The 27,675-nt window shown below is 33.5% G+C and overlaps 1 protein-coding gene and 1 long non-coding RNA gene across 5 annotated transcripts in view; one reads left to right on the top strand and one right to left on the bottom strand.

The window, feature by feature from the left end:
- Nucleotides 1-27,675, bottom strand: part of KCNT2 (potassium sodium-activated channel subfamily T member 2) — a 139,961-nt gene that overhangs the window by 24,076 nt on the left and 88,210 nt on the right. For 2 of the 4 annotated variants that reach the window (XM_035332986.1, XM_035332988.1), the window contains exons 15-23: nucleotides 21,205-21,313; nucleotides 17,055-17,111; nucleotides 15,823-15,972; nucleotides 14,446-14,675; nucleotides 12,880-13,096; nucleotides 11,421-11,526; nucleotides 10,973-11,145; nucleotides 8,911-8,982; nucleotides 5,937-6,071 (exon numbers count right to left, since the gene is read on the bottom strand). In XM_035332986.1, coding sequence (XP_035188877.1) covers nucleotides 5,937-6,071; nucleotides 8,911-8,982; nucleotides 10,973-11,145; nucleotides 11,421-11,526; nucleotides 12,880-13,096; nucleotides 14,446-14,675; nucleotides 15,823-15,972; nucleotides 17,055-17,111; nucleotides 21,205-21,313 — 1,249 coding nt within the window. The remainder of the gene's footprint in view (nucleotides 1-5,936; nucleotides 6,072-8,910; nucleotides 8,983-10,972; nucleotides 11,146-11,420; nucleotides 11,527-12,879; nucleotides 13,097-14,445; nucleotides 14,676-15,822; nucleotides 15,973-17,054; nucleotides 17,112-21,204; nucleotides 21,314-27,675) is intronic. The other 2 variants (XM_035332989.1, XM_035332990.1) reach the window with 1 other exon arrangement.
- The window catches only part of LOC118170616, a 233,999-nt gene that overhangs the window by 177,020 nt on the left and 29,304 nt on the right, over nucleotides 1-27,675 (top strand). The window lies entirely within an intron of this gene.

Genomic DNA, 27,675 nt, shown 5'->3' with positions numbered 1-27,675 from the left:
AAAACATCCTGGCCTCCATTTCATTCAGATAAAAATAATCTGCTACATTTTATTGCTTTACAATCACTTAAGCTTCCTTCTTTGTTATCAGATCATTCCAGAATGATTGGCATGTTTTTTCCTCTCACTATGCAAACAAACCTAGAAAATACTGTTTATCCTGGGATAAAATGATTACAGGTCACTAAGAAATTCAGGTGATATCATGAGGAATAAAGCCACTGTTTGCTACTGGCCATGGGTTGGAGTACTGTGGATGTTACTTTCAGAATCAGCAAATTCTAAGTGGCAACTACTGCCTGACTTTCTGTAGTTCTCAGTGCCAGTGATTCACTATTGTAAACTAAGTTTTCCCAGATGATTCAGTCATGAAGAAGTGTTTTTCATTAAAAACAGAATGTCACTGATAGGTGAATACAAACAGATGGTCTACAGATAGCAAACAGCAAAGATTTGCAAGCATTATTTAGATTATTGTAGCATCTAAGACTGTGTCCGGAAGGATTTTGAGTATCTTCAAAGAGGGAGAGTCCACAACCTCTCTGCTGAACCTGTTGCAGTGCTCAGTCATCCTCTCAGTAAAAATGTACGCAGTGAGACATCCCCGAGCCTTCTCGTCTTCAGGCTAAACAGTCCCAGCTCTCTCAGCCTTTCCTCATAGGAGAGATGTTTCAGTCCCTTGAACATCTTTGGGCTTTGCTGGACTGTCTCCAGAGTATCTACGTCTCTCTTGTACTGGGGAGTCCAGAACTGGACACAGTATTCCAGGTGTGACTTTGAATTTAAAACTGTTGTTTGTAGAAAAATTGAAGGATAATTCATGTTGGAAGGAAGCTCTGGAATTCTCTAGCCCAACACGTTCTTCAAAGCATGGGCAGCTATGAGCTCAGACCAGGGTTGCTCAGGGCTTTTTCCAGTCAGGTCTTGAAAACCTCCAAGGACAGAGGCTGCACAGCCTCCCTGGGTGTTTAGTTCTACAGTTTGGCTGTCCTCAAGAGGGAAAAGGTTTTCTGTACATCGGGTTTGAGCCTCTCTTGTCTCAGCTTACATTCTTTTTTTAAGTTCTAAGATGTCTGTTAAGTCCCCCATTAGTCTCCTTGTTCTCTAGGCTGAGTAAGTCCTGCTCTCTCAGCTTCTCACAGGGCATCTGCTTCTGCCTCTGACCACCTTGGTGACCTTCTGTTGAACTTCCTCCAGTTTATCTATGTCTTTGCTGCATCAAGGACCTGAAAACTGGATGCAGTGTCTAGATTCATTTTAACATGTGCTGAGTAGAGGGGGATTATTGTTTCTCTCCATCTACTGGCCATGTTCCTATTAACACAGCCCAAGATGCTATTGGCTTACAATTGTGTTGGCATTTGCTGCCAGAGCATGCTGTCAGCCCACGCTCGCCATGCTGTCTGCCAAGCCTCTCAGATCCTTCCCAGCGGAGCTGTTCCCTAACCTGCACTGCTTCACAAGGCTATTCCTTCCTGTGCTTTGTATCTTGTGTTTGTTCTCTCTGAATTTCCTGTCAGCACATTACTTCACCCTGTCTAGGAGTAGTGGTTAGTGATACTGAGGCACAAGCTTTCTTCTCCCAGGCTCTCTAGATTTTGTACAAAATGCAATTTAAAACCTGTCTGCCTTCATACACTGGCAGTATCTTCATGTGTCTACACAATCACTTCCATGATGAAAAGGATTTTTTGAGCAATTGTCCATTTAAAAAATAAATAAAAGCTGCTCTGTTCAAGTTCCTCCTTCAGGGAAGTATTTGTCAAATTCAGAGAAATTTGTGGTCAAGTTCCCTTGCAAAGATGTGAGATATGACCTTTGCTTCCTTGAACAACAGACCTTGACACAAAGCTTTAACTCTGTCATGTTATACCAATAAGAAATGGTGCTCATTGGCCATTTTTGTGTGTTTTTCTTGGAACCCGAACTCAGTAAGTTAGTGTCAAATAAATTCCATGTCTTTAGTCTTTTCCTTCGGTTTTGTGTGAGGAACTTCACTGAAATATTAATTCAAGTAGAGCCTAAATGTGGGGAAATAGATTTCAAAAACTACCTACCAGTATGCGTGTTAATGTCTTATTCCAGTAGTTTTCTAGGTATGTTGAAGCTAAAATGGAGACTTTTAATGATCACATGATGATAGAAATGCTAGCCATTGTTATGTTAGTACTTACATCCCTGTGAATAACCAAATATTAAGTGATTATATAAGGATGAGCTAATGGAGCTGGCAAACTGGGTGAGAATCTGAATCACTTAATGATGACCATTTGTGTGCACTGTACCCTGAAAGACATTGTGTACACTCAGGTGTACATTTCTGTAGCTTCTTAGCTTTTACAGTCAGACTGATACCAATTCTGAGTGGTGCAGTAGTTACACAGTCTGCTATGTCCTACTAAAGATAAATCACTTAAGGAATAGAGCCTCAATAGAGTCTGTACACAGATTAAATACCCCGTAACCATACCCTTGAGATGTGTCTGTGATACATCTTCACTTGTATCATGTGTTTAAAACGTAAACATCCTAAGAATGTCGTATTCTATAGGTATGAACATTTATCTATTAAGGAGCTTAACAAATTTCTTAAAGTTCTGAGGAATAAATTTCCCCTTTAAATCCTGATTTCTTCTGCATTAGTTCTGCATCATGTAGTGAATAACTTCTGCTGGTTGAAAATTTTTGTACTGCTGTGTTTAAAGGACAGGCGTTCAGGTTTGACAAATAACAGTATAACATTTAGAACTAAGAGTTAGCAGTAAATTGAACACCTGATCTAGTGATAAAATGTGTACAACTTGCAGTAAATTTGCAATTTACTAGATTTCTGTTAAAAATTAATTTAGTTCATCACCAAGATGTAAAAAATGACTTCGGCTAGAAAATGTCTGAAACCTGCTATTGGTAAAATTCATACTCTAAGAGTGCCCTCTAGTGGAATTAGGGGAAAAGACTTTCCAGGTTGTCAAAGCCAAATTGCCTCTTGTCCCTGGTATAAGGCACTGCCTGCAACCTTTCAGCACCAGAACAGGCCAATTCTGTGCCAAGATTCTTCTTCTCTACTCCATTCTTTCTTTTTATATATAAATATGTATATGTGTATATATATACACATATATATATACACACACACACTTTTTTTTTAATATATATATACATATATATAAAAGTATATATTTATATATATCTAAGTAAATGACTAGACTGGGAGGAGAAAGCCTTAATCAGCCTAATGGAAAACATGAGTTGCTGTTGAAATGGTATTTGAGAATCAGACAAGTGAGAGATGCATTTAGTTTTTTCCTGAGCCAAGACGATAAACTATGTAATGCCATCATAACCTCCTTTATAGATGATCCTCATTTGGTGCTGATTGCCAGATCCCAGCTGAACTTCTTAGTTATTAGATGTACTGCTATAGATCATATAGATACTGCTATACTTCTTGTAGTATTTGAAAATTAGGCATCAGAATGTTAGCTTATAAGAACTTAAACAGGACTTCCCAAAAAACAACATTTAAATCCATTAATATAAAGTAAGGGTAAATATAAATGCTCTTTCTTTAGGCAGAGAATCTGTGCTAAAAACCTATTTTTGAGGTAGACTCATGGCTATCAATAGGGTCTCAATGGTTGGTGGCTTATTTTATATCAAAAAGTGAGAAGCATCTCTAGGACACAGCCCAAAACTAGTAATTTCTCCTTGTACTTTTTTTATTATTATTATTTTCTCCGTTGTTCTTTTCTGTCCAAAGCATTAAAAAAGTCCTTTATAATTCTGAATGACTGACTGAGTCACACTTCTTCACTCCTTTTAACTATAATTAAGTCAGATAAGCTAGTGTCACAACTTCAATTGGTTTGGAACAATTTCTAGCCTTAAAGGTGCTAATAACCTTGTCACGTAATAAACAATACATCCAGTTCCTAAAGGGCGTTGTGGGGGGGAAAACAACTCTTCTGGCAAAGCAAGATTAATTTCTGTAAATCAGGGAATAATGTCAGAACAGGTTTATTAGAAATGGCAACCTAGGCCAAACAGTATTACAGCACACTTGCAACATCTTTTCAGGCCTGTCCGCAGCCCTTAATGAGATCAGTTGATTTGAGCCAATCAAATCAATGAGATTCAGACTTGGCCTCTTATCTTCTGTGTAGTTTATTCTGCAAAACAGGTAAATGCCACTACTTTATGCTTCTTTTTGAAGCTTAGTTATTTCTACAATTCTGATATTACATAAAATATAGTGAATGTTTTGTATGTGTTCTAGGAAAAGCTTTTAAAAATATATAAAATAAAATACAAAGTTCAGAAAGTTTTCAGGAAAATTATATTAACTCTTAAAATGTATTTATTTTGATGCTTGCAAAAAGAACAAGGCAGTCTTAGAACTATACTAAACTATACTTGGAATTTAACGTTTCATATATGAGTTAAAACTGCCATCTAGTTGTAAGCATTGTGCAAGACAACTGAATGATTATTCAGCAAGTTCTAGTTGGATATTTACAGTGTTACTGTGTTTTTTTATTTATTTTTAGTGTTTGACAAGGTAGAACACAACTGTGGGAAAAATCAACTAGTCCTTACTAAGTCAACTTAGTCAACTAGTCCTTACTAGTCAACTAATCCTTACTAAATTTTGTTAGTCAGTTTATATTTTTGTTTTATATTTTGGGGTAAGAAGTATTTCTGGAAAATTTAGTGATGCATATCAAAGTCTCAGTGAGATACCCTAGTGTGATATGGTTAATAGTATACCTGAATGTTGCACAGATCAAGTTCAATTTTAATTTTTAATTTGTGTATGATTATGAAACAAACCTATGCTGAAATCAGATATAAATTCAAAAACTAAGCTCAAAGTTAAAACAGGTCAGAACTAGTTTCCTATGCAACATAGATCTTGCTGCTTCTAAGCACATGCAATAATGCTGACAGAATTTAGCTATGTAGTTGTAGGTGTATTAAAATAAATTTGTTAAAATACTTTTATTTTCATGTGCTTAGTTGTCAGAAACTGACAGTTTCAATAGACTTCTGTGCATCTCTCTCCAGTGTTAAATGGACACACAAAAGGGCAGTAGTGTTGAATGATACTGAACCCTCTATATCAAGAAGGTATTTCATACTTGGCTGTATAGTGCTTATATATACATATGGTTTTGTGAGTTGTTTGTTTGTTGTTGTTGTTTTTTTAAGCAACTAAGAACCTTTTCACCGTTTAAAGTAAATAGTATCCTTAGGTACTTGTTGAATCAATATATTTAATGTGAGGTTTTAATCAGGAGTGTTTCTCAAACGAACAGGGGATCTCAGGTTTTTTAGCTCTTCATCGTGGAACTGGTTCCTTAGCCTATTTACTATACTGATCATTTTTCACTAAGCATTCTTTTATGACTCTTCATATTTTGTTGTCATACGTAACACTGCACAAATGTGCCTACAAAACTATTTTTTTGTTCAAAACCATATATGCAAAATGCAAGCACTTAACTAACTTCATAGTAATGCATTGGTACTGCTTTAGAAGTTATTGTCTTAGAAGAACCTGGTTTTAGTATTGGCTTTAGCATTACTCTAAAAGACTGCACTGAGGAAAAAAATCTTTTTCTCAACTAGTTTTGGTCTTAAGTCTTCAAGAGTAGCTTTCTTTCTTTTTCTGCAAACCTGAAAATTGAATTTAAAAAATGATCATCCTGTTTTGGGATGATTGTCTGAGATTTCCAAAGAAAACCTTAGTATGCCAAGAAAGAGTTTATTGCTAAGGTTTATTGCTATGTGAAAAGATTTGCCCATATGAGACACAATTTTAGTAGAAATTGAAGTAGAAGAAAAGAAAAAAGAATTTTCTCATCTAAGTACATAACACATTATTAGGTATTTCATGATTAATAAAGGTGTATAGATAGATTGCAAAGATTGCTTACCTAAAAAGTGTTTGAACATTTACAATAGTCTTAGCATCTGCCATGTAGTCTTCCTCAGCACTCATTGTACTTTCTTTGTCCACCACCACCATATTAGCTGCAAAGGTGACCCCACATCTTAATAAGTCATCTAGGCTTTTGTGAAGAGAAAGAGGGAGAAAGAAACAAACAAGCCACTTAAATATGGAACGCTTAAAAGACTAGTGATGGTTGATATTGGTAAATCACATGCTTAGTTGCTGGTTCCCTGCATCTCCATGTACATACTATAACCTCCAATATAGTCTATGAATCATCTTAATGAATTAATAGAATAGAATATGAATAATTATTTTGACTTTGAAGCTAAACAGAATGCATTTTAGTAGGTTGTTATGGTCCCTCTCATTTTCCTAAAATGATAAAACTGTTTCAGATTTTTTAAAAATAAGCCTTTAACACTTATGTGGGAAAACTTACTTTGTTATAGTTACTTTTGGCAATAAATGGACCTAAAATTATTTGGGTTGCTCTTCCCCACAACTGTTTGTTTCATAATATTATTTATTTTTTTTAAATAGTATGTCTAAGAAACTCCTCTTTTAGGTTTACTTATGTAGTTAGAGTGTTCTAATGATGTGTTTAGGAGCAGATGTACCTCAGGAAAAATTTTCACCTTGCTGGAATAGTGAATGTATTCCAATATTGTTCAATACCTCCTATGAGCTCAACCAAAGGAAACAGTCACAGGCAACCTTTGTCTGTTTCCAAAATGAAGCATGTTTCAGTTGTTTTAACAATAATATTTTCCATAGAAACTAAGCACTTTTTGAAAAGTTTAGGAAGGACTTTTTTGTGGTGGCATGTAATTTTTTTTGCATGTGTGGCTGCTAGAAACCTAGCAATTATTAAGTGAAAATGAGAAGGGTATTTCATGGTTTCTAGAGGAAATTTGAAAGCTAAATTTTTGCATCCTTCTGTTTACTTCCAAAGAGAAAAGCTATTTTGTTATTATATTTGCTTCTCATTTGACAATTCAGTTGTGTCCAGTGACAGGACGAGAGGCAATGGGCACAAACTGAAGCACACAAAGTTCCACCTGAACATAAGAGGGCATTTCTTTACTGTGAGGGTGACAGAGCACTGGAACAGGTTGCCCAGAGAAGCTGTGGAGTCTCCGTCTCTGGAGATATTCAAAACCCATCTGGATGCCATGCTGTGCAATGTCCTCTAGGTGATCCTGATTGGCAGAGATGGACTACATGATCTTCAGAGGTCCCTTCTAACATCAACCATTCTGTGATTCTATAGCTGATATTATCTATAATATTGTCTTTATCATCCTGATTCATTTTTTCATTTTCTCATTGATCTTCTAAGGTTCCTAGGTTTACATATCCTATTATAAATTCATTTTGAAATTTTGGAATAAGTGAAAGAATACAAATTCCAGGTATTTATTTTACATCTTGTACATATTCTTCGAAAAACAAATATATAATTATGGTATAAAAGGTAGTAGGTGGCATCTTTAAATGCTTGGGAAATTTATAGCATAGAGATTAAATAAGAAAGGAACCATGTGTATTTTTAATTGTAGTTCTTAGCTAAAGATGGTCAGGTTCTAATAATTTCATGTGATTTAAAAACATATTTTGGAAAACACAGAAAAAGTATGAACTACATTTTTAAGTCTTGTCATTGATAAAAATAGATGTCAAAAAATAAACTACAGAGTCTGACTGGTTATTGTATCAAGAGTTTAAAGTGATTTAAAGTACAAATGTACATGCTAGTATAACTGTAAATTGGAGAACTCTGCATAATTACTTCTTTTAAAGACGGCACACTGCCATTTTAGGCATTCAGCTCTTAAAATAAAAATGCAATATTTACGGAAGGGTTTGGTGATTTCCCCTTTGAAATAAATGAAATAAACTCAGTGAATTCTATTAAACTGAATTCCCCATATTTATAAAAACACAAACATTTTTGAGTTATTAATTACTTTGAATACTTGGAGTCAACTCGATTATTCTACTGGTATGATTTTTTTCTATAGTTATTAGGTAATTTTCTATAATTATTAGGGAATTAAGAGATTAAAAAAATAGCAGATATTAACATCTCAATATACCTTTTTGGTTTAGAGAAAAATCTGGAAAGTGAAAAACAGTTCTGTAGATTCACTGAAAATCTCACAATGACTGTGATACTGCCAAGATAAATCTGAAACCGTACCACTATTACAAGCAGTTTTAAAGCTCTTGTTACAACAGGTTGAAACTGAAAAATGTTGAATCTCTAGAATTTTCTCTGAAAAACTGGTTTCTCTTAATTCAGAGCAGCAAATTAAGTGATTGATTTCTGTCTGGAGAATGAGTATTATGGGCTTGCAGCCCGACCTAAATATTAGCTGTGTAGTGAAGTAAACCATTTTCTTTGATTTGATGCCCTATACAAGGGAGATTAGTAAAATGCTAATGAGCCATTGATCCATTCATTTCTGCCTTATTTTTACATTAAATCCATTTGGCTAAGCTTAGAGATGCAAACGTATTAGCAGAATTTCTGAAGACAGGACTAGATGATTATGTAGCAGAAAATGAGGACTGTTGGATACATTTAGAATATCAGTTTTACTATATTCTATAGTCATCTTTGATAAACCCTAGTCTATAAATGCAAACAAATCTGACAAGTATAGGATGACACTAGAATCAGGGCTATTATCTGACAATTTCTAGATACATATTAATAAATTGTTATGTTGTGTTTTTGAAGATACTAACCTGCATTCCCTCTCATTCTTTTCACTAACAGTATTCTTCAGAAGTCAGAAATTTGAAATCCCAAACTATTGCACACAGACACAAATCATGCATGCAAATAGATCATCTTCAAATACAACACACATTTAAACATGCATTGACAATACACAGAACATACTACCAAGCACTACAATGTTAAGTTTTCTAACAGTTACTTCACCTACTTGTCGATAGAGCCCACCATGTAGTAAACCATTGGAAACCAACAGATTGCATCCAGAAAATGCATATCTGGCCTAAGCAGCAGATGGGATTACAAAATGAAACACAATATCACAACAGCAGCATCTCTTCTAAAATAGTTCAATAAACTGGTAGCATGTGATTTTTTTACCAAATAAAAAATAAACTTTTTAAAGACTTTGGCAGTATTATCTCTTTAAAAAGGAAATAGGTTTGCAGAAAGCTGTGAATTAACAGTTTTCTGTGATTGTAAAGAATGATCAGAATTAACATGCTTATATTAATAAATGCACCTCTTAAATCAGAAATTTTATGGCACAGTACAATTTCAAACATAAAAATGACTGATTCCAAAGACATACTACCAAGTTATACTCCAATGCATGAATTAGTATTTAGAATAAGCAGTGAAAACTTAATAAAAATGTGAGTAGAATCATCATTTGGTTTTTAGTGCCAATAGTGCCAATAATTCTATTCAAGTTGATGAGAAAATCTTAGAGGAAACCTTATTTTTAAAACAGAACATGAAAACTAATACTATTTTGTTTCTTTATTCAGAAGTTTTAGTGGCTTTCTTCTTACATACTGAGAAACAACTGAAATCTTAAAACATGAGATGTATGTCAGAATAGTCGTACTGTAATAAATTGCTGCAATAAACAGAAAATAGGAATATAGCAACAAGGCATGGATATGTTCATCAAAAGTAGCTGAATTCCTAAGTCCAGTGAAGTAATTTAAAAATTTCAATTGACTTGAATGGCAGCATGAATTCTGCCTAATGCATATATGAAAAGCACACTGGCTTTTCAGCTAGGCCTCTGTAGTCTCACTGGATGCTGGGAGCAGTCACAGAAAATGCTGTGTAGAGAGTGCAACACTAAGGGTATTAGTTTAACGACCACGGCTTTACCTTATGCTTACGAAAAGTGTTTTTAGCTGTAAAATATCACAACAGTGTTAAGTATAACTCAGGCACTATAGTAAATAAGACAATAAGCACTAGAGGTCACTGCACGCTTGCATTTTTAAGCTTAAATTTTATGCCATGACACATATAAACATAAAACATTTGTTTTGCGAACACCAGAATATACAGATACATTAAAGAGCTGTTTGAGCTACGTAGGGTACTTCACTGAAGATTGTTGCATAAAAAATCAATTATAAGAAACCAGAACATATATTTGCAAGCAAGTGTCGGTCTGGAATCAAAATCTGTACATTTCTGCTGCTATCATTTCTTTAAGTCATTGTTTGGTCTAATATTCTGCATCTAGCTAACCTCTATTTGCATGTCTTCCAAATTGTGGTTGTACGTACTTAAGCATCACCAAAATGCTGCAAAAAAGTCATATATTCAATGTGAAATTATAAATGAAGTAGTCTTGCTAGAGAATTTGTCTGAAATTTTTAAAAGATAATGAAAGAAAGGCTAATAATTCCAGTGGTCACCAATCAGATATGGTATTTACAACAGTATTTCAGGTTTTAATCTTCTTGCATGATTTTATATAATCGCAGAGAAAGGGGGGTGGGAGGTGGGTCCTAGTGGCTTAAAGAACTGCTTATCTTGTTGTCTAAAATTATTAATATTCCTATCTGGTCCAGATTCCTATCTGGTCCAGATGTTTAAGTGCCTTTTTCAAAGTTAGGGTTTGAAGTTTTGTAGCTATAAAACTGTTGCATGGATTGATCTTTATATAGCGCTTATGGAGTTATTTAATTTTAGGAACTATTCATTTTATTTGGGGTGTTTTAAGAAATGCCCCTATTCAGCAGCGAATAATGAGGACGTAAAAATTTTGACCTTTTATGGTCAGCGGAAAGTCAATGTTGTATGTGACAATGCACATAGGGTATTATTTTTGTCACCAACTTTTTGCAAAGTTATATGTGCCATAATGTTTTTGATTTTAAGTTGGCCATGTGAACAGTGATCATCTATCAAAGTAATGGTAAATGGTTTTAAAATGTTATCATGAAAAAAAAAGAAAAAAAGAAAAGAAATAGAGAAAAATATATTTAAAGTCTACATACGGGTTATCCAGGAGTAATACAATGGGATTTAGTTCTTTCTTCGGTCGGTAATAAGCTCTGAGTGGCACAATAAAATTATATAAGCCATTTCCAGCAGTTTCTGCTGCAACTATAATCAACTTATTTTTGAATCCATAGGCTTTGGCATCTTCATAGTAGTTATGCTGGCACCCCTAAAATCAAAATTTGAAAAAAGTTCAGCGGGTATGAATATAGAGACTTAGCTGTGATATTGAAGGGTTTTATGACTAGAAATAGAAAATTGTATCAGCTGACCCGATACAGGTCTGAGTAGACATAAAAAAATCCTTTGTGATGAAAAGGGTGAGAAAACGCACCCTTTATAAAGCTTATATATAAAGCTTATCTCTAAGCTAAAACCAGAATTTAACTGACGCAAAAGACAAATGTGAATACAGTTTCATCTAGTAACAGAAACTCCCTTTACCTTATCTAATCTTAGACAACAGAAGGGTACTTTTTCATGCAGAAGGTGACAAAATGTGGGAGAGCTTCCAATATAAGGAGAGTAAGGAGGATAGCCTTTGGCATACCTAGGAGAGTAGAAAAAACATTTTTCAGTATAGCCAATTACTGAAACATGCAATCGGCTTCGCAACTGTTTTATGCAATGTTTACACCGATGTCTAAGTTTTGTAGCTATTTGTAGTTTGATACGACTCAAGTGTATAAAATGAATAAAGAATGTATTTTGTATCTGACCAATTCTATAAAATTTAGTGGGAGCTGTCACATTTTTGTGGAACAAAGGAATTCTGATTGGTATTTTTTTGTGTATAGGCATCGTTAGAATTGGGCTGATGTACTGTAGTGTGTTGTCCTAGTGTTTTCAACACACATATGGGAGATTTCTAACAAAGGAAAATAAAGATGTAAAAAGGCCTAGAAATCATAGTGGGACTTCTGTTCTTCCTTCTCCATTTGTCTTTCAAAAACTCATTAAGACTGAGAGAGGTCATTACCTTCTTTTACCTGAGATGAACTTTCTAACTGGCCCTCATTTTTAATAAGAGTCTGGGTGGTAGCAAGGAAGATTGTCACTTGCAACAGGAGTTAGAAAGTTTTTCAGTTGTACATACATGATACGTACAATATCCACAGCCATCAGGGGACACTGAGAAAATAGGAAGCCTTTTATACTCAGTTATTTCAGTTTGAAGACTGAAGGGACTTATTATTTTTTTCATTGGATTTTTGTGATCTTCCATGGTACCTCTCATACTTCCCACTGTTGGAGTTAGTAAACTGTGCTAGGTGAGCCATAGGCTTAATTGTGTATTTCAGTTTTAATATCCCTGTCAGTAATCCCAATAAACATAATTGCTTATCTGTACAGCAGTTAAATGATTTGGTTTTGAGCTTTTATGTGAGCAATGCATCATTACTTTCAGTAATATACAAACATTTCAGATTAGTTTGCCTCACACTGCTTTTTTTGTTTTTCATACATTTTGAAGTCAGATACTTACTCCTATTGTTCAACAAGCTTGTTAAATGACCTGATTGTCAGGACAGAAGTCGTTATCCATTTACAACTTAGTTGAGTCCTGTCCTTATAACTATGGAATGTAGGAAAAATGCTCAGGAATGTTACTTTGTCTATGCTATAAAATAAATTGCTATACGCATCTAAATCCTTAATAGAGTGTAGAAAATCTCCAGTAAATGGAGAGGTCGATTTGTTTTTCATATTTCAAAATGGGCATAACAGTCTTCTGCTAGCAGACAATAGCATTTCTTAAAAAGGAAATATTTCCATAATTGGCCTTTGTCTCTTGCTTGCTAAAACTTCTTGGATTGATCTGCGTGTCTGAAAATTATCCATGCTTGTTTTTACATACTATTAGCATTTCAAATAATGTTTAGTTTATATTGAATATACGTACTCTAAGCCTGCAGAGACTTCATCGTCCGATGGGGTAGTTTCATCTTCTGACTGGTCACTTAGCAGGTCACATGTCTGAAGTGAGGATGCGTCTGCAACTTCCAAAACAGGTGCTATACTGGGCCGTCTGCCCTCTTTACCTCCCTCGGAAGGAAGAGCTAGTGTAGGTCCGCTGGACGTTCGACATCCTGTGTCTTGCAAATCAATAGCCACTGTCCCTGAAGTAGTGTTGAAATTGTTTTCTCAGTGTGGTTGTCAAAACATTTAAATGAGATTCACATATTTCATGGGGATTATCTGACCCACACAGCCAAAGATTGAAAGGAATACTATATTGTATTTGTATATATAATGCTATATTTGTGTTTATTGCATTAAAATATAACAAATATTTAAACTATACTTGAAGAAGCCTTTTCCTGCAAAATTGCATTTTCTCTAACCATGAATATATATACCATTCGTAATTAATCTATATTATATGCATCACCTGTAGATTTGTATTTGATTAATGACTATCATTTAATAATAGTTATAAATTTGATAATACATGTAACAACTCACTAGATACGTTCATATTTCTAAAATCTCGATGAGAAGTTGACACCTGAATTCTTAATTTTTTTTTAATTCACTTTAATTTTTAATTTTCAGTGTCTGTTTTAACTTTAAAATGTTGAGTTATTTCCTGAAATGAGAGAGAGAAAATACAATGACTTGGACAGGATTGTTTATCTCCTAATTTGTTAAAAGATCTACTAGTGCTTGCCATGGAAAAGAAGAAAGATTTTGATGGAAATTACTAATGTGTAGTTACTTCATTAATTTGTACTAAATCAATTTATTCTATTTCCATGTATGTGAAAATCATAAGCTCCATTCTAAAAAGTATTTATATTTTTGATATTTCTAATGATAGCTTATTTATACAAACGTGTGTATATATATATATATATTTGCACCAAATCTCAGTTTTGGAACCTGCTCAAATTGTTCTCAAGTATCACTAAGAATTGACAACAAAGATAGTTTTACCTGATTTGCAGCATGGTTTTCTATCTTAATCAATCAGGGTTTTTTTGTTTTTTTTTTTTTTTGCTTATTTGCTCTGACTTTTAGGCTATCATAGGCGTATCTTTCATAATGATTTTTCTCCTTGTATGTCTGTTAGCTCCTTGATAACACTCATTCTGTTGGGAGGTGGGGGGAGCTATCTCTGTCTGCTGAGTAAGATACAGTTACAGCAGCTTTGAGGCAAATTGCACAGGGCATTTTGTTACTTAAAGAAGATTATGAAAATTTACTGTGAAAGTCCAATTGCGAATGACAGAAAGTAGCTATGTGATTTTCTCACCTGTTTTGGTTTGCATACATCTTATATACAACAATCTTAAACAGTTTAACTCTATATTCTCAAAGAAAATAAAAAAAAATACTTTTCTGGAAAAAGAGGGCAAGTGTTTAATACAATTTCTTTCTATTTTAATGTTTTAATTTCTTAAAGCTTTTAACATTGTATTTCTATAAATGTGCTACTTACTGATTTATTTATTTTTTACTTACTTACCCATGCTGGCTATTATACTGTGTACAGGCAACCTAGAAGCTCCATGATATGATAATTTTGATTCATGTCTTTTTCTATGCTTTTCTTGGTTCTTAAAAGCAGAATTTTCTTCTTTGGTGATGTTTATATAAAAGCATATATCTGTAGAACTCATGATATACCGAGGACCTGGATTCAGCAAAATGTTTTTGTTATCTTCCTTTCTAACACCAATCAGACAGACTCCAAACCTTAATTAGAAAAGGAAAGGCATGGTTCATTTTGCATAGTTCTGTATACACCAGAATTTCCACTGTCAGAAATGAATCTTCAGTATATTTTCTATTTTGTATGGTTCTGGAGGACAAATATATTTGGAAAATGCTATCTCCTAAATAGGCCACTTCTGATCAAGCAGTTTTTATGAGCTGATGAATCTCTTGGCATCTGAATCCAACATTTTTCTTAATCCCCAGAGTATTCTTCTAATACTGTTTCAGTTAATTTTTCAACGAGATGAATAGTCCCTTCTGAGAAAATATTTAATATAACAATGGATACATGACATGAAAAAGTATTCAAGTTAAATTGTTCCATTATTCACATGTAATGGAAACCTTTTTCAGAACTCATTTTTGCCATTCACTTCTAAAAATCTATTTGATTAGTGATAGAAAAGGGAAAAAATCTATTTCTCACATGTTAAGTATGAGAATAAAATCAATGTTTAGGGTTGGGTATATGTTAATTTTGTTAAATACGTATGAGTATACATGATTTATGTTCAGTTTGTATATTCAACTCACATAGCAGTACTGAATAAAAATTAATGATCTGGAACATAAAGAATATATGTTAACATTCTTAAGATTCAATATGACTGAAAAAACGTTTTTATTTTGAAAAATCGCCAGGATATAGCGAGTACCACCAATTTAGTATCTTCCAAAAAATGAACACATCATGAAGGAAGACAGTTTTCTGTCTGACTCCTAAATCAAAACAAACAAACAAAACAAAACAACAAAAAATTGAAAAAGACTGGTGTTCCAATACAACTTGTCTCGAAGGTACGATTCTTCCTGGTTGTTCAGCTTATCCTGTATATACTTTATATTTCTAATTTCTCAGACTGAGCTGTCTTTAAATAACAACACAAGCTTTTTCTTGACCAATTGTAACATAGAGAAGAATATCTATGAAACATATTAGTATAATATAATAAAACACATATATAATATATTAAGATACTTATTAGTACTAGTATTAGAACGTTTTAGTATATTAATTCCAGAAACAGAGTAATGTATAATATTGCACCTACAAATGCAGAGGTAAATTTGGGGCAAAACAAATTATTATTTAAAATTCTAATACTTGCAAAAACAAAAAGCATACTTTTTATGTGCATGGAAAGAAGCATATGTGAAGCTTTTCCCCTCATATTCAGCAAAAAAAGTACTTTCTTCCAGGTTAATATGATACACTTCATTACCAGAGCATCTGCCATACATTTTCTGCCATTGTTCTGGTGATTGCTGACTCTCCCTGAAACATACCGATAAAGAGAATAATTTAAAACAATGTAAAATTCTTATTAATCTCAGAGCATTATCACTTGGCTGTAGAAACTACAAATGTATGTTGGAAAGGTCCCATGGGCTAATCTGAAAGAAGTATCTGAGATCAAAGCTTGGTGATACTGTAAGAATAGTGATTATTTTTAATGAATTAAAGTGCATTTTTTGCTAAGTAATAGGCCTATAAGATTATGTGCTTCAATATCAGCAGAAATATGGCAGAATTAGTTTAAATTCACACCACTGTAAGTAGATTCACTGCAATCGAAAGATGACAAGTGAAACCAACAGCATTCTCATTCTATTTATAAAGGCAGTTGCTTCAGATGATCCTTGACAGTTTGCCTGGGTTCTGTTTGAAGAAGGTAAAGAATCATTAAAAAATAACTTACACAGGCAAGACCCATTTGGCTTATATCACTTTATCTGTAAAAGAGATTTTTTTCTGTATTTAACTCAGTTTATCTTCAGCATTTACCCAAAAGACATTTTTAGTTACTGTGCCTTGTATACTATTACAAGTATATACCCTTTTTTCTCCTAGTGGGAAAAAAGAAAATGGAATTATTATTTTAATCACCGTAAGGGTATCATCTTTAATCACCTTTACTGTATGTAGCTAACCTTCTTTTATCCAAGTGAACTGTTAGGGAAAATGTTCCAAACCTTAGATAATACCAAAACTTGCAAACTTGGGGCCTCTGTGAGCCTCTTCCTTTACTGAAGTTTGGAAACAGGGTTCCATCTGTATGAGCTTTACTTGATATAACAGATGCATATATCCCTATCTATATCAGGATATATACCTGACAAACATGCTCTGTGTTTTGCTTTCTTGTGAATTTTCAGTATTTTGATGCAATTTCTGTTGTTTGTTTTTTTTTTTCAGTTTACCTTTTTTTCTCCAACCTTAGCATAGAAACATTTTGTTTGAGGGTTAGTAGAAATAAGTAAAACAATATTAAAAAACAGTGTGTTACATGTAGAATAGATTGTAATTTCAGAAGAAAATTGTTCCGTATTTCCCTTTACCTCCGGTGAAATGTTTACCTGCTTAAAGTCTGCTTGGTTCCAGTTAGTTGTCGAAAAGCTTCCCATGGTGCTGTTCTGTAAAGATCACATGAAGTTCAAGTCAGAAACGGTATTTTCTTCTTTGTATTGTAATACAAGCAATATTAGAGTTCAGTTAATAGATTGGAAATGTTTAAAGGTAAATGTTAAGATTAATTATTAAGATCAATAATAAGATTTTAAATAAGAATAGAGGTAGAATTTTGATCTCTCTCAAACTGAGGTTTTGAGTTCCATAAACAGCTAGGATGGCAATCTAGTCTGGTTAATGTGAAAAGTAGTATTAAAGAGGAAAGCCAGTTCACATAAGCAGCAGCAAACCTCCCCTTAATTTTAAGCAGTCAAAACTGATTAGAAAGTGAACATTTCCCCCTGCTTCCTCACAAATTTATATCAGTAGACAAAATGTCTTTATGTATGTTTCTTTTTGTTTACTGTTTATTGTGTTATCGTTCTAATTAGGATAATACAGAATAATTATTTTTTCTGTGTTCTGCTGCTATTTATTGCCTTCAGTTTCCAGTATTATCCTAGCGCACTTATCTTCATGATTATCAGAAAAGAGTTCATATTAATTTTGTCACACCATTTATAAATATAATAAATATTATAAATACCACAAATATAGGATTTCCTGTGTCCACCTGTAGATATATTACTTGGCAGTTCATTTGTAAGAGTACAAATATGTGGGACAATTTTTCTTTTAACAAATGAAATGTCAATGAACTCTTGAATTCCATGAAAATATAAGCCATGTATGTTAAGATTTAACTTTGCTAAATTAACAAATGACAGGAAGCTAGAATGTGACAGTGGTCATATTCTCCCTTAATCTCAATGACTTTTCACCAGGGAAATGACAAAAAGCAATGTCAGTGTCAGTGTCTTGATAATCTCCTCCATTTGGAGGACGTGTCTAAAACTGTATGGAAGAAGAGGAGACATTCCGTATGGAATGGAAAGGCATAGGCAGTCCTTTGAACTTGGTAAAAATTGAACAGCAGCATGCAGTTTGCAAGTGCACTTACAAATGATCTCTTTCAGTATGTAACTGGACCGAGTTATAGCTGAACTTAAAATGAACCCACTATTCATGATTACTTCTTATTCAGTTTTGTCAGCAATTTCAAGTTCTGATCTGCTTTATTTTTGCTAACCTTACTTATTTCCGTATGGTGTTTTTTTTCCAATGCTTTAAGTTAATAAACTGATGATCATTTAAAATTAGTCATTCAAACATTCTGTAGTTCTCTGATAAATATTGGTTAGGAAATGCTGATATAGAGCAGTGACGGTTTTTGGAAGTATATTTCTTTTTAAAAGCTGTGCTAAAGAGACACGTCGGTTCCTGGCAGCCAGGAGCATTGCTGTGGCTAGATGCTTCCAGCATCTCCCTCAGCAGGGACTACAGCTACACACTCCTGTGAATAGCAGATCTAAATTCTTATCTGTGGTATCAATTTAAACAAACACTCCCAATCACTGCATTAAAGTTACTACACTTGTAAGTCAGCAAATACGGGGAATGGGCCGCCCAGGGCAGCAGTTGAGTCACCATCCCTGGAGGTCTTTAAAAGGCGTTTAGATGTAGAGCTTAGGGATATGGTTTAGTGGAGGACTTGTTAGCTCAGAGGTTGGACTAGGAGATCTTGGAGGTCTATTCCAACCTAGATGACTCTGTGGAAGCCAAAACTAATCATTAAGAAAATTATTCCAATGATTTTGAATAGACTTGAAAAGGATTGTCCAAAATTAGAAGTGGTGTCCCCATAATCCAAGTCTATTCTTTTATGTAAGTCAATGCTTACAGGGATTTTAAACCTCATATCCTACAGAAAGTTGAATACAGTTATTGTTAGTAAACAAAACGGGATAATGAAAAGATAAAGAAACAACAACGAATGTTAAGGGAAAGGGTTTCACTATTAACACTGGAAGTCTACTTATCCAATACTTTTCATTATTAAGATACAGTTAAGTATTTTGTCCAGATATAAATGTTAGTTAAATTTTAATTTGTAGTTTATATAATCAATTTTTACTGAGTCTTTTTACTTACACTGAGATAAATGTTCATTTGCCATCATTTTTCTTATGCATAAATTAAGGTCATTGGGCAGGTATTTTAACAATTAGTTCATTTACCTATTGCTTAACCTGGAAAATAGCTATAAAATCTAAAACAATTAGTCTGACTTATTAATTAGCCAAATCCAAAGCAGTTTTATGTCTGCAATACAATGTCAACCTGTACATGAAGCTAAAAACCTAAAGCTATTTTGAAAACACATTACCCCCTGGAGACAATGAAGTGCAGAGTCATTTGTTTTACCAACATTTTTCATGCACTCCAAAGTCAGTTGAAATCCCAGGAGAAGAAAAAAACATCAGTCTGGGAATTATGTGCTTTTTAATGCATGTAAAGGTGGAATGAGGGGAAGCAGCAAAAATATTAAATTGGAAAGCTTAGTGACATGCTGGGAGGGGAATACTTGATCTTTTACGTTTTCTAGTTCTTGCACTGTGAAGTCAAGACTACTTACATTTGAAATATTTTTGAAATTACTTCCTTCTAGTATCTGTTTTTAACTTTAACAGATACAATTGGGCTTTAAAGACAAGTCACATCTATTCAAACAATTAGTCCAGCATTAATACACACGCTCTAAGCTATCCGAAGTTTGCCATTTGACGGTATTTTGGGAACTCATTTGAGATTAATTGCTCTGATGAGTGCTGTCTAAAAGTGTAAGACTGACAACTAAATATTTTCACTTGTCTTTTTGTACTCATCCAGCAAGTTTGTATGTTTCTGCAAATAGGATTCAAAGGAATACTAATCATTATTTGAACAAAAAAATATATTTTTTATTCCTAGTATACAATGACCACTTTTGGAAGTTTATGGCCAGAGTAGAAATTGGTTACTTTAACAGCAATTAATTTTTTACATCAATTATTTTTTACTGCAAAAGAAGTAATAAGTACTTTTGCATTCTATTACAATTTTTTGAACCTTAGTTGGGAATCTGTATGCCTGGAGATCAATATACCCATGTTAGAAATGCTAATACTGTCAGGTGCAGTAGAAAACAGAGTCAGAGTCCATTTCATATATTAGTTTTTATGCTGCTAGAAAACTCTGATTGATGTTAAGACTACTCTTCTTTCATGTACAAATAATATGGAATATTTTAAAGCGGATCTGTATTCTGTATGTGCATGTCGTAATGAAAAGTAGGCAGATACAGAATGGATGTCACCATGATTTTCAGGAGACACGGAAACAGAATTGCTGTCAACCTATGTACAGATTCTAGTACAGACAGTGCCATTAAAATCTTGACATTTGTTGTTGCCGGTAGAAGCAATAATTTCAGTGTTCCCCATTTTTGGCACAGGGGAATACTGCAAATGCCATACAGAAGGTTAAATAATTCTGCTAGTGAATATCGAGATATTACTGGGTATGTGATTACTGTGATTACTTTAAAAAAAAAAAAAAAAAAAAGCTCTCAAATGTAGAGTCTGTAAGCATGTATTCCACTTCTACAGATATATTTGGAGATTTACTTTTAAATGCTTCTCTCTCACCATGACATTTTAATAGGAATAGCTTATTATTCCAAGACTGTAGTGTAACAGAAATGTGCTAGATATGGTAAAATTACTTTAATAAATATAGAGAATTTCTACTGTTATTTTACTGTAGAGACCCTGTAACTCTGTACCTATTCCAGCAGTGTGGTGGTAAGGTTGAAAACCACCTACCTCTTCATGTGTATCTTTGCTTGCTTCTTAATGTATACACAGTTAATAGAATATGGTATTTTATATATTGGCAAAATAAATTTGTTTGAATTCAATGAACATTTTCCTTTGTGGAACTAGTGCACAGTAGATGCAAGAAGTTGTTAAGTAGTTGGAGTGGGGTAAGGGGAATTCTCTTTGAAATTATAATACCTTGAGTAAAATATCTTGATGCTTTTAAAGTGCAGAAAATATAAATATGGTCTGAAGACTGCCATGGTTGTCTGGGAGTTCATGCTAAGCTATCTTCTCAAGGATCTTATAACTTTTGCGAGGTTGTTTTTTAATTTGTTTTTTAATGGTAGTATATACTTACTGTCCCCTAGATGTATGAACCAGCAGTGTGATTAATGTAGAGGTAGCTGGACATATACAGTTCAGAGCTAGCATAGCATATTTGAATTCTTCTTCACACACAACATGATCTGTGGGGGGAAAAAAAAAAGATAAAAATACTTTCCATTGAACACAATTATCAGTTCCTGTCCTTGTATCAGAAAATGCTGAAGGCAAGAAAAGAATTTGCCTTCAGATCTCTGGGATGTTTGCACTGCACTTGCACGTATGTTGTAGTTTTGACTAGTATGACCTCCTAGAAACAGCTGACAACTGCTGCCTTTTTATCATCTAGGCAAGGGTGGTTGTGTTTTCTTTTACTGTTTTATACAACTTTACTTTTTTTTTTTTTTTTTTCCCCCAGTCCTTGTCTGGGTTTTATAATTACAAAATTAAAATTGTGCTTTGTTTCTGAGAATCCTTACAAGAAAGTATGTCTGCACAGTAGTACTGTGCAGTAGTACTTGCTGTGATGGAACAGTACTGTAGACGTGTCTATTTTTCTGTGTTTTAATGGAATTTAGAAGAGGAAATGATAAGAGAAAGCAAGAGAGACATTAAATTTAGTTCCCTATATTGGCTTATGTTTAAAACTGCCAAATCTTCTGCACATGCTTTCAGTGTTGAATGAATTATTTTTAAGGTTGGATGACTACTTCTTACAATTCATTTCACAGTTAAATGTTCACCAGTGCTGGTGATAGCATGAAAAGGAAATAGATACTACTCTTTAATGGCATTCACACAAACCTGACAGTAGAAAAACAGATATAAAAAGGGATAAGCACAAAGCTTACAATTTAATTAAACTTACATTCATTGTAGAATCTTAAAGGTCATGAAGACATTTATTGCATGCTAAGTAATTTTCTTCTGAATTTAGTGTTTGATTCACACTATATTACTTTCAATGGGAGCAGTATTTGCTTCTGATGAGCATGAACAATACACCTGGTACAGCTGATGGTCATATATGATGAATATAAGCCATATAAAAAGTGATGACTAAAAGTAAGCAAATACGAATAATCCCATCTGGATGTGAGCTGACTATATAACTCTACTTCTAACTGCACTAACGTATCATCAAAATGATTAGAACCACTTTACCTCTATAACTAAGCTATTCTCCAGCCAGAATTTGTAGTGTAGCTATGAGCATGCCTCTTACTGAAAACAACAAGGTCACTTTGTATGCCTTCTCTATTATTTATTTTTTTTTAATTTCTAGACACTTTTCAGTAACAGAATCATTGGCTACTGAAAGGAAGAATTCATTCTTGCATTTTCAGAAAATCAAGACCTATTTGAATGCCATAGGGAAAGAATGAATTTAGTTATATGAAGACACTGTCAAAGTAGAACAAACTGAGATTTTTCTTCCTCTAAATATATTTCAGTTATAGCAATTAAGTATTTGCTGCAGAAAATATTTCAGACAGAAATGTGTTCTTTTAGTTGACCGTGTGACACTAATACATCTATATTAATTTTAAACTAGAGATTTTGAGAGGGTAAGGCATGGTCTACTGTTTAGATAGAATATCTCTATTCCATTACCATTACTCAGCAAAGATTTATCAAAACTAATATTGACTTCCTACTATTGACTGAATAAGAAATCTTTATATTTTTGAATTTATATAGAACTTTACCAAATAACTTCCCCTTGTTTTTACCTTATAATGTTGTTGTAATACACCTAATACTTCTGAAAATAGACACAAGAAAATTATACAGAGAAATTATTTCATCAGCTGTTATTTCAAGTCTTGTATTGAACAAGACTGTGTATGTTGACCTAACGGTATATTAATGAAAGAGTCAATCATGGATGGCACAATGCAAATGAAAAGTATATCTCACTTAAATCCTCCATATGTCCTATACTTTCTAATATACATAGGGACTTTCTGGATGGATTTTATGCAAAATGTTAGGCTAACAGAAAATATAGCACTCAGCAAACAAATCGCTGTCCGACAGTAGTCATGTTAATCACCTATGTGTAACGAATGCACATTGTGTTCTGAAGTGCTTTTACATTAGAATTCATGAAGATGGAACTTATAGGACTACTTCCACTTGTCCTATAGACTTTGACTTTGTGTGAGTCACTCATGTCCTTCATTACTCTTCATGCATCTGTAAAATGGGTATGAAAATAATACCCTACTTCAGAAGTGTTTTGAAGTTTTACATATTCTCATAGATACTTCAATAACATCATACAAAAGGTTCTTCAGCACTTTTATTACCATGCTTAGAAACATTATTCTAATTCATTAGTTAAAAAATTAAAAAACACCATTTCCAGACTATACAATAATGCAGCCCTTCTTGATTCTTGTTCAGCAATTTAAGAAAAAAAAAAAAAAAGAAATTTATGTAAAATATTCATTTATAAGCAGTAACATTAGGCTCAGTAAATCCCAAAGCAGGAATCAAATTTACTTCTGAATTTCACTTTTAAGCTTCATCTGACTTTTCTTCAGACTCGCATAAAACACTTGGAAACTAGCTTTTAAGAAATCCAATACTGTAAAATTCTGTAGAACCAAAATGATAAGGATCCAAAGTGTTATGGAATAGAATTGCATGTTGATTCTTCTCTATATTATGGTCATGTTTGCTCTTGGTTGGACAAATATAAGCAATGTAAAGTAATTGGAACCAATCTTGTCTTATTCTAGAAATGTGCCTATCTTTAATTGTTATGTGTCTGACTTTATGGGATGCTTAGTACCATTTTCAGTTCATTTCTGGAAATCTACTCATAGAACAATGAGGTTTGTGCTAAATTATTCTTCTATTTACTACGGGTTTTGACTTACAGGACAAGAAATACAACTGGAAAAAAATGCCCACTCCTGCTATTGCTACTTCTTCCTATCCTAATTTGTGCTGTTGTCTTATTTCAGTGGTGCTTATTTCATGAATTATTTGATATCTCTCTTCCCCTTCATAAGCTGCATTTTTACATTATTAAAAAGAATATTTTTTTACTATATAAACCCTCTTCTTTTCCTTCTTTTCTGTAGTTATTTGAAACATCAGGAAGAGGTACTAGGGTTTGTCCTCTTTGGTTGGAGTTAAGGTCTCGTATTATACACAAACGAGGTCAAAAATAACTTGTTCATTTCTCCAATTATTTGACAGATCATAACTTGCCTACATTGTCATTGTGCTTTATATTTACATTCAGGACTCTTATTGTGGAGCTGTGGTGAGGGTTATGTAGAACTTTCTTTAATGCTTCCTCTTTTAAAGTTGAGTAAGGAGAAAGTTGGGTAACAGTTCTTGAGTCTGGGACATTGGTCAAATCTGTGACTTTGGCTACTAGTAATTCGTTGATACTCATTCCTTGTGCAGTAAAGCAGAGGAAGAAACTGGAAATTATCTTGAATATTAAAGATGTCAAATCAGTTTACCAAACAGAAGTATTTTGATTGTATTTAAACTATAGAAATATGCCATTAAAAATATTTGGGAAATTGTAGCTTTTCTGAAAATATATTTTGACAGAAAGTTTGCTGTCTGTCACAAATAGATGTAATAATGTCATGAAGTGAGTTATGACTTCTGTAATGTTATTGAAGGTAAAACATACTCAAAATACTGATTTATGTCTCCAGCATCAGGCAGGTGGTAAGAATGTCCTGGACCTGACATAACTATTCTCAGAAACCATGCTGTTGTCAATTTGATAAGTTAACACGATCACTACCAGACCAGATAGATAAAAATGTCCATCCATTATCTCTAGACTATTTTTATCTGTGGTTGGATAGATTAATCATCAGATGCATTCAATACCCATTTCAGTGAATCTGGACTGTGTTCTTTTCTAATAAACCACTGAAGGTTTAATGTCAGACTTCACCAATCTGAGCTAATTTGTTAGTGCATTTTGAATAAATACAGAATGACAAAATATGTCCCCTGTTCCTGGAACCATGATTATATATAATTTCTGAATATTCAAAGTAAAGATGATTAATTTATTTTCTAGAAAATATATGAAGTTATTAGTACAACTCGGAAAATATATAATTTACTCCAGTCTCTGAATTACATAAATGTACTGCTATACTGTGGATAACTTTCACTTTATTTCATGTTTGTGCTGAAATGCAGCAGCAGATGTATGCATTAAGGGTACGTAGTCTTTTGTAGCCCTGTGAGTTTGCAAGAAAAACTGGGAGATTAAGAAAACCATATGCAACTGCAGGTGAAGGAAAATGCAATATTACTGAAAGAACAATGGGACACGTGAAAGTATTTGGATATTGGAAATAGCTAAGAAGTAAAGCATTTCAGATCAAGACAAAAATTGTTAAGAATGATTATGGTATTTCCTTGCCCATCTGATAACTTTCATGTTCAGGTCACCATATTTGAAGTGTGTTCACACCTTGAACACACAAAGGAATTTACTAAGATAAACACTTATGCCACAAGCTTTTCAGATTCCACTGAAACATAATACTCAAGCACAGAGAAATATTTCCACTGTATTAAGTGTAAGCTATCATTTTAAATAAGGGTAGTTATTTAAAACTCCACGGCAAAAAATAGCAGAGAAAACACAGGACGCACGGGTGTCTCTCTGGTATCAAGTGAAAAGACAGGAAAACATGCCTTTCTGACAGGCCATATTACCCGTTGCTAAGTGTCTCCATTCCCTTGCTGTTATAATGAGAATGGGTTCTTGTACTCTTATTAAAGAGAGGAGAAACGTCAAAATGTTGTCCACTGGATGGAAATAAATCATCACAATTATTTGTCCTATATACTGTTTCTAAATCCAAGACAGAGTAGGATCCTGGAGATTTTCTTTGGGACAATGCAATTAGGGTCTACATTTCAGGATGTCTCATGCAATCTCAGATGGCTGGTTAATATAAGATGTTGAGTGTTTATAGTGTTTTAGCCATTTTCAATTTAGTTTACAATGAAACTTTTTGTTAGGAGAACTTTCCCGAATTCTTTCTTTTTCCTAAATTCAGAAATTTTGGTTTTGAGAGTCGTGTTCTGTAAACTTGCATGTAAAAACCACACACACACAAAACACACAACGTAGTAGTAGAAGAAATCATATTACTGAGTACTTCAGTACTTCATAAAAATGCACAATATTGGTTTGGGAAACGTTCAGAAGAAAGGAGTCATTTTTTAGAAGAGTATCAAATTTAAAAGAAGTCTCTTGCATTAAGGCAGTAATAAAGCAGTCCTGAATCATAACAGGAAAAACACTTAGAAAAATGTTGCCAATGGTTATGACAAATTTTATTTGTAAGGGCTCTGGACATGGCTGTAGCCTGTAGCCTCCAATGGGTATGTATCTTAGAATGAAGCAAGTTGGACAAGATTAGTAACCAAAAGAGTCCTCTTAGGAAAAGTTATATAAGCAAATGCTATTCTGATGATTCTAAGTATCAGTGGCCAACTCTTTGTGGTAGATTAGCATCTGGTGGTGCTGGTAACCTGGCCAAATTTGAAACTACATTAAAAATTTCCTGTGTAATCAGTAAGATTAAATTAATCTTGCAGGAAGGCTTATAATTCTCTGCTTGCACAGTGAAATTGTATGAAAGAAACAGTATGATTTGAAATGACTGTGTGTGGAAATGGATGCAGTGATCCCTCTGATCAATTCAAAATTATTTTGAGATGTAAGGTGCTAAATATGTTTAGTTCTACAATATAGTGCTTTTATTATTAATAAAATAATAATGTATTAGAGGGGGCTAATGAAGCATAGAATATATAAGGTTTCCTCAAGACCTTCAAGAAATACAGAATATTCAGATTGATTAAGCTCAATGGAAGGAAATATTACAAAAGAAGTTTTTGTAGGTTTTGTTTGTTTGTTTTAATATATGGTCCAAATTCTTAATCTGAGATTTAAAACAGATATTAAAAAACCTCTGTTTTGCAAATCTAGTTATATATAAGCTCCTACAGAGACAAGACATTAAAATAATGAAACTCTCTTAAAAATACAATTAGGAACAACAAATTAACAGTCACCAATAAAGAAAAGTGGCCATGGCTAGGGAGAAGAGTGCTGGGTGGTTTTAAGGGAGAGATGAAAAAGCACCATCATTCTTGTCACAGCGTGAATCTTATTTTCTGCTGTGCCATCTCATAGTTTAAGATTACACTTTTATAACTTCAGGACTGCTATTGATGCTCTCTTCCTTCTTTCCAACCTTGTGGTAAATTCAGTAGGTTTTAAAATTACAGCTTTAAATGTTGCTCTGGAATTGTTCTGCACTGAAATTTACTTTTTCATCGCATTCTGGGATGATGAAGGAGACTAATATTTTTCCATTGAGTTTTTTTGAATGTTGCATGAATCATCAGTCTTTTCTTGATTAGAATATCCTTCAAGAAAACTTAATTTTCAAAATTACAGTTGAAAAGAAAAGCTTTCCTTCTACTTCAT

This window comes from Oxyura jamaicensis, chromosome 8 (assembly GCF_011077185.1).
Source record: "Oxyura jamaicensis isolate SHBP4307 breed ruddy duck chromosome 8, BPBGC_Ojam_1.0, whole genome shotgun sequence".
NCBI classification, from domain to species: Eukaryota; Metazoa; Chordata; class Aves; order Anseriformes; family Anatidae; genus Oxyura; species Oxyura jamaicensis.
This window is presented reverse-complemented; position numbering and strand designations above follow the sequence as displayed.